Below are 9,930 nucleotides of genomic sequence, written 5' to 3'. Positions count from 1 at the left end.
GAATTCATTACGGTTGACAATACTAGTGAGAAAAGTTTTATTGTTATATAAATGTAATTCAACATGTAAAACATATTAAAGTCCAGTTTTGGGTCGTGGTGAGATAATTGTACCCAGAGGGTCACAGGTTCGATCCCACAACAGACAGGGCATCCATAAAAGCTGTAACAGGACCCAAAATGTAAATGCAATTATTGACGACACAGATATAATTTAGCTCTAATGATAAACTGCACAACCTAGAGAGAGAAAGAGAGAGGGGGGAGACTGAATTGGGGGAGTAGGAGGTGTGTCAGGGGTGGGGATACGGTGGGATGCGGGGTGCAGACTCATCCAGGGGGCTGGTGCACCGGGAGAGGCCACTGTCTCCCACCCTTCCAGTGCCACAACAGTCTCACTTTTGGAGACGTGAGCGGCAACGTATCGTATCGCACATCCGGATCCCCATCCGCCCCCACCCTCTCTATCTCTTCCTCTCTCTCCCCCCTTTTTCCCACCCAGTCCTCTATCAGTCCAGGTGGCAGAGCGCACTTCGGCCGTGGGATGCAGCCTCTCATCTCCGACACATGGACAGCGGAGCTTGGAGCTGCCGCAGCGCGCCACGGCTCCACTAGCTGAAGACACCGCGTCTCAACAGCGGAAGGAAGAGACGACCCTCCGGCGTTTTTATCTCTTGGGACTTCAAATAAAAGGATATACTTGTTCCCCACTTCACAGACTTTTCCCCCCCCTTCTTCTTCTTATCTTTTCAACCCGCAAAGAGAGCAGAACCAGTTGTGTTCAATGCGCAACCATGCTCATCATCTCGTCTCGCAGTGCGCTGCTGTCCGTCTACTACCCGCAGATCTTCCTCATCCTCACCAGCGGTAGCTACCTGTAGGTTTCTTATCAATGCACTTGCTAAATTCAAAACAAAAGTGGGTCTGATTTGCTGGCAAGCAGTTGTGCCTTACGCGCAATTACGCACCGGGAAAATCCAGTTAAGTAAGATCTCACCTTGTAAGCTTAGGTTGGTTGTTGCAGGTGTTTTATCACGACCGGGAAATACCTTCAGCATTATTTTTACACTTAAAAAGTCCGCCTTTAAGGTTAATAACTGACGTCAAATGGCCATATTTTTAATAATTCTTGTGGCTACATTTTGTCCTAGTGCGGCAGGATATTTTGGAAAAGGAAATAAACGTAACTTGGAATATCCAGTCAACCAAAATTTAGGAAATGTGGGTAAGACATGCGTGACATGAGTCGTTTAATCATTTCTATTCCACAATGGAATGACAGACTACCACAGGAACAAGAGTTGCGGACTGTTTTCCCATAATTTGAGCAGTTATGTCATTTTCACTCAAACATTGTGTCATAAATCGACTAGTTAGAGTAAATGAAGCCTTGCGCGAATGAAACCTGCATTTATCCTACATGATTTTTACATGTTCTAATACGCACGCAGCTGATGAGAGAACCTGCTTTTATGGATTTACACATTACACCAGAACCACTTTGTCATAGGAGCACCTCGTCAGACAAGGGCCGTAATTGGAAAGCAGCATGTGGAAAAGAGTCGTGCTGGACTGCTTCATGCTCTGCCTATAGGCGCAGGCCTGTGTAATGAGCTCTTTCTTATGGCATTAAAAGACCCAGGCCCTCTCAAAGAGAATGATTACTGCACCATACATTCATCTCATTCATAACATGGGCAGGTCCTGAAACATAAAATAGCTGTGGTGGTTCCAGTTTTCTGTAACACAGAAAGAGAGAGGCAGACAGAGACAAAAATGAACTGGATATGGACCCATTTCTATGATTAATTATTCTCTGTCATGTCTTTATGGAGGTCCATTAGATTACAGATGATGTGATGTGTGGTAGGATGAATGTAGCAGAGTCTTTTCATTTGGTCTTGTTTATTGGTCTGTATCTTTGTGATCTATAGGCTGGCAACTGTAATGAAAAGTTTAGCAATAAGGAACATTTTGTTTCTCCATTTCTTCTTATCTTTCCTCACTTTTTCCTTTTATCCATCTGCCTTGAGAGTCCCTCTCATTAATGCCTCTTTCTCTCTGCCCAGGGCGCTGTCCTCTGTGGTAGCTCTAGGTGCTAACATCATCTGCAACAAGATACCGGGACTGGCCCCCCGTCAGAGAGCCCTCTGCCAGAGTCGCCCAGATGCCATCATCGTCATTGGCGAAGGCGCCCAGCTGGGCATCAATGAGTGTCAGTACCAGTTCCGCTACGGCCGGTGGAATTGCTCGGCCCTGGGCGAGAGGACCGTCTTTGGACAAGAGCTGAGAGTAGGTCAGTCTGTTTGAAACTTAGCTTCTTTAGTTTTCTCTAAGAGAGTTTTCAATAGATTGAACTCAATATAGACAGCAGGATGGTCAGAGGACAGGGGTCTTAATAATTTTCTGGTTGGTTTTTTGCTATTTTTATGCCATTATTAGATATTTTAACAGTAGATAGATGTCTGGAAATGAGGGGACAGATCTGGGATCAGGGCACACACAAGGGCCAAAACTGGTTAATATTAAACACTCACTAAAGTAAATCCCTGGACTGTATGCATCAACATTTTCACAACGGTCAGTTCCATCAAACTAAATTTAGACACAAGTGGAAATCTCAGCCTTGAGGCAGGAGTATGGACGCATCTGTTCTCTTGGTGTTGCTTTAATCTGTCCACAGGTGTGTCATCAGGTATGTCAATTGGCCTAACCCAACCAACCGAGCTGTGCGGACTGATCTTCCAATCATTGAAAATGAAAGAACCGTGCTACATTATGTGTGCGGATGTTTAGCACTGTGGTTTGAGAATCAGTCTCCTCATTCATCTCGCATTGTCCTCGATCCTCCTGTAACTGTTGTCGGTGGCATGCGAAAAAGCCGCAGCATAGCTCGACAAAGTGGCATGAAACAGACTCTGAGATGGGTGGCGAAGCTTTAATGAAAGCATTTTTGGAACACCACATGCAAGAACCACAATGGATTCTCTGCTTCGTTCAGACACTAACACAAAAAAACACAGAGGCCTTGTGTTCCCAGAGGAGATTCAATCTGTAGTTCATGTGTGTGACATCACTGTGCTTGCAACACACACTGTCACAGCAAAGCAGCCATGAATGGAGTGTCAAGACTTCCTTATGGAGTAGCGTTTGATGCCTATCTGGGTGTGCCATCTTCTGACTTGAACCTACATCATGTGTAAACACACAAACTAACACGTCTTCCTGACTTTAGTCGACATTCTTCCCAGTTTTATTTCTCACAGAAGCCGGTTTGCTCCTAATGTGAACCTCTTATATAAATTGTGTTTCAGTCCGAAATGTTTTGTTGCGGTCTTGCTGTGGGTTTGGATCCATGTTTAATCTAGCAGCTCTGGGAGCAATCACTTTCTTCTACACGGGAGACAGGCAGACAGACGTCTGGATCCCTTTATTTCTTTTGTCAGAGGAAATGTCTCTTTTCTCTTGTGGTGTGTAAACGAGCACAGAGAGACACTTTGGACCCAGTTTTGATCCTCATGTCCTGTCCATGGCAGTTTTACCAAAGAAGAACTTTCTGGAAGACTAAATCCTATCATATCTGAATAAAAACAAATTGAGACTGTCAATTAATTGTGAAAATACAAATATTGAGTCGGATTTCCCTTCATTTTCACGGATTCCCAGTAAGTAAGTGGTATCCTTTTGCCACCTCCGTGTGTAATTGGAAATGAATGCCACTGCCATACCCCCTCTTGTGTCCCCAATGTACCATCCGCCACTTCATTTGATTGACCTGCCGGGCCCTGTGAACTCATTAAGCGTTGAGAAAGACCAGAGAGAATCATGCTAACCACTAACTGAAGTCAGCTCCAGCAGCTGGATGGCAACAATGGAACCCTGCATGCACTGCCGTACAATCAAAACAAATCACAGTGCGAAGGGATGGCTGTTTGGCTATTGCATGCGCCTGATGCCTTGAGAAATGCTCACCATACAATATATCTGAATGGGTCACAGATTTAGCCTGATGAGAGAAGACTTCAGAGTTTGTTATGAGTTATGGACCGGGGGAACCGCAGGCCCGATGGTTTCTGCGAGTGAGTTTGTCAGGTTGGAAGGGAGCCATTAGAATCGCCTCTACCAGAGACGCCATGCATTAATACTCTGGGCTGTTGAGAAGAACACAGGCCCAGCATTATCCTGATTGGAGAGGCACGATATCCTATTACCAATTGTAGTGCCAATAAATTCATTTTCCTCTCCACGCCATAAATATAAATGTGTTTATTCTGAAGTTCAAATGGTGACATACAAAAGCCTGGAAATGGGCACATCTCAGTTAAGCCTGGCCACAGATTATTTCAACATGCAACACAGCGGTATCATTTGCTATAATAATGTGGACCGCCTAAGACAGACACAGAATGACACTTAAGCTGCGTGAGAAATTCCATTGATGAAAAACATTAAGACACAGCAACTCTGAGTGCCGATCCAGAAAAAAAGCTCCTCCAGTCAGCCAGTAGATGTCACTTGTGTTTTCCTCACTATACTGATTACTTTTCACAATAACCATGGCTGACTACTGATGCAGATCAGAGATGTGAAACAAAGCAGAAACAACAAAATCAGCGAGTTATTATGAGATTATATAGAAGCTCTGATTAATGCTCTTTATACTGATGATATCTAGCCCTTTAATCTGCCTCATACAGTATTTAGAATAAGTGAGGCTGAACAGACTACTAACAATGTCCTACTGAAGTTGTAGTGCTGATGCTTGACATTATTAAATATAGGGTAAGGAGGATCACTTCAACATCCCTTCAATATTAATATACTCTCCCCTCCAGACCTGTATTAAAATAGATACACAAATATTCAGCTTGGAACAATAACGTGTGTCTGAAATTGTAATCCTTAAAAAGACATCTACTCCTTCTACTTCATTAAAAATACCAGAATCTATGAATATGCAAATGTTGTTTATTTTAAGCATCATTTCAGGTTTTCCTGCGGGACACAAGATGTTTCCTACTTCACTGTAAAGTCCATTCTCAGTGTGTGTGTGCACTGGAGGCTTCAGGTTTCTACATCACACTGTACAAGTTGCATCCTGGACCAGGATGACGTCCAAACTATTTGTTTGCACAAATCATGCTCCGTCCCTTAAAATTAGATTTTCAGACAGCACAGAGAAACTTTCCACTTTCAGCAGATGAATGTAAAAACATCCTTCTACACTGTCAAACTCTGCAGATATTTCATTTTGCACAGTGACGCTCAACCATCAAACTGTAGGAACAAGAAGAAAAAACTATTACTATATTTTTTGAGTGGAGGGGGACTAGTGGAGGCAGATGAGGGGAGAGCGAAGGGCACAAATCTTTTACTTATTTTTCTTAATTAGACCTCTTCTTAGGACTGTGTGGGTGTGTACAGCTTGTGCAAGATGGTCATCTCTCTATACCTCCTATTAGTTCTGTTGCAAGTGTTCAGGTGAGACAAATTAAACCTTCAGTAGCATCTTTAATTTGACACTAAAGGCCTCCTAAATGCCCCCTTCTTTCAAACCCAACACTCAGACTGGTCTTGATCCAGTAACCAAACATTAATGTCAAAATAACACCAACACTAAGTAAAGTTAGTAAAGTAACACCGTGTTTTTCAGTAGTAGCCTACTTCTCATGACAAGTAAGCTGCAATTCATGTGTAAAATTGGTGCAGTGTTTCTGCACCAATTTTGGCTTGTGCCATAACAGCATAACTGTATGATGGTTATGCAATTCCTGCCATTCTGAGTAAAGTATTGTAACTTTACAGATCTAACTGATTTTAGGTCAATTAAAAGCTACTCAATTTTTTCAATCTTGTATTATGTTACTTTCCACTACTTTCCACTCCAACTCAAATGTTTTACTTTTTCTTCTTTAGGCAGCAGGGAGGCAGCGTTCACTTATGCCATCACCGCCGCCGGAGTTGCCCACGCAGTGACCACAGCTTGCAGCCAAGGCAACCTCAGCCAGTGCGGCTGTGACCGCGAGAAGCAGGGCTACCACGACTACCAGGAGGAGGGCTGGAAGTGGGGAGGCTGCTCGGCTGACGTTAAGTACGGCGTGGAGTTCTCGCGGCGCTTTGTAGACGCCCGTGAGATCAAGAAAAACGCCCGCCGGCTGATGAACCTGCACAACAATGAGGCAGGGCGAAAGGTAACGCAAGCAAAGTCAATTTGACTACACCAAGGACTATTAGAATCTATTTTTGGGGTTCAAAACCCGCCATACTCCAGTCTAAATATGTGTAATATTATGTAGGAAGAGAAAACAAAGGATTAAACAAAGTTCTTGTACACTAGAGCAGTGGCACTCAGCCTGGGGTCCGGGGAACCCCAGGGGTCCTTGAGGGTGTCCCAGGGGTTCCCCAGGAAAATGGGAAATATTTTAATTTCACTCTTATTTCATTAACTAGGAGTTAGCCAACTGAGAGAATGTATAAGTATGACTCTTCTGTTTATAGGTTTAACACTCTTCGCTGTTAATCTGCCAATCTACAGTGTAGATTATCTAAATCTTATCAGACTCTGAGGCTGAATCTTAAAATAAAAATATGGGTCTGTGGTCTGATGTGTATCAATTTGGGCGTCCTTGACACCAAAATGGTTGAGAATCACTGAATTGCAGAGCAAATATGAGTGTGTATGTGTGACAGAAATTCAAAACTTGGCAGATACAGCAGCCAAAATGGAGGTGTGCCATAGCCTTACAGTCCATTCACTGAATTACTCCGCATTAAGTGAGGATAGAGGATATTATTGCAAGTCTCTCTCTCTTCCTTCCTCAGTGGCAGCACCAAAAGCCCATGCTTCTGCACCACCGCGCACACTGAACCAACCAAAGTCAACAGAAAGCTCCCCCAGAATGTGATAGCCGTGAAGGGGAAGACAGAGTCGCTGATTTGACCAGTGCTCTGCACAAACACGTTACAAGACCTTCTAATTATGAGCTATGACGCTCAAAAGAAATCATACTGTCTTCGAATGAAAATGTATCTGCTGTAAAAAATGAGAAACTCAGTCACAAGGGCAAACATTCACCTGTCAGTTTTGTCATCTGAGAATATTTGTATGGCATTATAATATAAATTTGCCTGGAACCACAATGTAATTCTATATATGTATGGTTGCACAACAGCTCTGGTCAGTTTTCTCGGGCTGTCACGCCATTATGTGGTCTGAAGAAAGGTAAAGTTAATTAGAGACTACTGGCTCGGGGTATGAGTTATTTTCCCCAGGTTTCTGACATAAAGTTGGCATACTTGTTGGATGTGCTGGAAGCTGAAGTGTCCGCAAAAAGCATAGCTTACCAAAAGAGACAGATCTGAAGACTACGCGATTGCTGCGATAACTGTTTCAAATTCAAGCCATAGACGTGTATGAATCACACAGAATATATTTTCAGCTCTTAACTATCTCTTTTAATTCATACAGACCTAATTTCTACTCTCTCTCAGATCCTAGAGGAGAGGATGAAGCTGGAGTGTAAGTGTCACGGCGTGTCTGGCTCCTGCACCACCAAGACCTGCTGGATCACCCTGCCCAAGTTCAGAGAGATCGGTTACCTGCTCAAGGAACGCTACAGCGACGCAGTTCAAGTGGAGCCTGTTCGGGCCTCACGGCTCCGCCAACCCTCCTTCCTACGACTCAAAGAGGCTCGGGGTTACCAGAAGCCCACGGACACAGACCTGGTGTATCTGGAGCGTTCGCCAAACTACTGCGAAGAGGACACAGCCACGGGAAGCACAGGAACACGGGGCAGACTGTGCAACGGCACCTCGACCCACACAGACAGTTGTAATGTGATGTGCTGCGGCCGGGGTTACAACACGCACCACTACACGCGCATCTGGCAGTGCAACTGCAAGTTCCACTGGTGCTGTTTTGTCAAGTGCAACACCTGCAGCGAGAAATCGGAAGTTTTCACCTGCAAGTAGGGAATGAGGAAGCGAGGCACTGGCTGCAGGGGACAGGGGAGAGGCTGGGCAAAACGGACAATGGCTGAAGATGAGGGGCTTATGACAAAGTGGAATTTGAAGTGAAGGACTTGGAAGTATTTATTCAACAATTTGCACATTTTTACATCCTATTTTGGAATTCTTTAAAGAAAGGAAAAACAGACGTGAGGTTTGGACAGTGATTGAAAGATAAAAACACATTTTCTTTTGCGCGGTGGTACAAAACACGAAACTCACAGGTTGCAGGGGAGAGGTTCTGATGTTCTCTTTTTTTGCCTCCAGCAAAGCAATATTTGGAAGACAACATCTTGCAAAGATGTCGCTTACAGATGTCAACGCACAAGAGGAAGAAAACACAACAAAGACTATTGTTGGGATCTTGAGAGGGCTTTTTGTGACACGCTAACTGGAAATGCTACAGCTGCAGAACACTTTCAGACTGCCATGAAAGAAGACAAGCTCCTGGTGAAGATATGAAGCTGGCAGTGGAATACTTTTAACTGTACGCTCACACTGTATTCTGTTTGATCACTGAAAATAAAACAAAACTATTTATGTAAAAAATATCTTTCAAACCTAAAGTCTTAGAGGAAGGATTTAAACATTTTTCCCCCCTTGTTTATGATCTTCACTTGCTACTGATACATGTCAAGCTGGAAGTAACCGGTTTTTAGTCATATGGAGTCACATTTCTAGCCACTGAACAGCGAAATCATCTGCTATTTCACTTCTTATCCATTATCAGTCATCAGTGGCGTATTTTGCTATAGATTAGTTATTTTTCTTTTGCACTCACATAGTCACATTTGTTTCTCTTTTTCATGGGACATCAGTAAGTTGGGGGATTGAGTGCTGTGCTGACATCTCTCTCATGGACATATCCCCCCCCTTCCTACCCCAAGCCCAGACCCTTTGTTACGCCAAGAGCCAAAGAGGCTGAAAATATTCCCAAACTATTTTAAGCATCCAACTTGTCAGTTTGAACGGCACTTTCCATCCTGACCATGTTCATTGTTTTCTTTTCGGAGGGCTCTTGACTTCTGAGAAAAGCATGTAGGCCTCATTGGAACTTCATAGAGGTGCAATCAGGTTCAGATACATCCAACATTCCCATGAACAGCAGAGACGTGGAATTCCACATGATGGCCTCTGCTTACACAAGGCCTTCCAGCGCGGTTTAGGCCTGCCTGGGTGGATGGCATGTGCCCCAACCACACAGAAGGGGGTATGAGAGGATCAAAGGCCTCAAAGCTATTTTTGGACAGCACCCTTAATGTATTCAGAAATGTTTATTTAGGCTTTATATAACTTACAAAACAAGTTGAAGAGTATATTTTTATATGAGGAGCGTGGCACTTTATGTCATTTATAGATGGAAAAGAAAGTCACTATTTACTTTGTTTTCTAATGTCATTGTTTTCAGATTTAAGAGCTATAAATTATTTGGAATTTATGTCTTTGGATCAAAGTTCCTAAATTGTAAATACTCCACGTGTTTTACCAAAGTAGCCCAGATTGTCCATCTCGATACGATCCTTCACAATTCATCGTAGCTCATAAAAGCTGAGTGATTCACCAAGTGTTGGAAAGTCAAGGAAATTTTGTGGAAACCACTGTTTAGTATTTGAGTAAATGCATGGATAATACATTGGAAGCAACCAACTGGTGGTGCAGCTTTTGACTGAAGAGATTTATGTGTTTCCAGTTGTCTTCATAACCCTTACAGTAACTAGGAACAACTCATTGCTTCCTGAAAGCATATTTTCCAACTTCAAATACAGCTAATTTAAAGTTTCTTTATTTGTTCTGTGGCAAAATCAAAGTCTGCATCACTTACAAACATGGACAGTTGTATTTTTCCTTTTTTTACCAATAAAATTTGAGCATCCTTTTTTAATGCCTCTTGATTTTTATGTCACATATGGCCTTTATTGGCCTC

At 43.2% G+C, this 9,930-nt stretch overlaps 1 protein-coding gene across 2 annotated transcripts; it reads left to right on the top strand.

Annotated features, from left to right (window-relative positions):
• Window positions 1–365: 365 nt before the first annotated feature.
• On the top strand, window positions 366–9,882 carry wnt7ba (wingless-type MMTV integration site family, member 7Ba). Of its 2 annotated transcripts, none has more exons than XM_051391896.1 (4): window positions 366–866; window positions 2,069–2,295; window positions 5,916–6,190; window positions 7,491–9,882. In XM_051391896.1, the coding sequence occupies exons 1-4, from the start codon at window positions 784–786 to the stop codon at window positions 7,968–7,970; spliced, it is 1,065 nt and encodes a 354-aa protein (XP_051247856.1). In that variant the 5' UTR covers window positions 366–783; the 3' UTR covers window positions 7,971–9,882. The 2 variants fall into 2 exon arrangements, with proteins under 2 accessions (XP_051247856.1, XP_051247855.1); XM_051391895.1 differs by having other exon boundaries at window positions 366–876.
• Window positions 9,883–9,930: the final 48 nt, after the last annotated feature.

This window comes from Dicentrarchus labrax, unplaced genomic scaffold (genome assembly GCF_905237075.1).
Source record: "Dicentrarchus labrax unplaced genomic scaffold, dlabrax2021, whole genome shotgun sequence".
Lineage (NCBI taxonomy): Eukaryota > Metazoa > Chordata > Actinopteri > Moronidae > Dicentrarchus > Dicentrarchus labrax.
The sequence above is the reverse complement of the archived record's forward strand: the minus strand, read 5'-3'. Positions and strand labels throughout refer to the sequence as shown.

What these genes read in the sequence shown, in the direction of transcription:
- wnt7ba (XM_051391896.1), top strand. Translation starts at nt 784, where the DNA reads ATGCGCAACCATGCTCATCATCTCGTCTCGCAGTGCGCTGCTGTCCGT. An exon ending in CTTCCTCATCCTCACCAGCG is followed by an intron (nt 867 to 2,068) that starts GTAGCTACCTGT and finishes CTCTCTGCCCAG; the next exon opens with GGCGCTGTCCTCTGTGGTAG. An exon ending in ACAATGAGGCAGGGCGAAAG is followed by an intron (nt 6,191 to 7,490) that starts GTAACGCAAGCA and finishes ACTCTCTCTCAG; the next exon opens with ATCCTAGAGGAGAGGATGAA.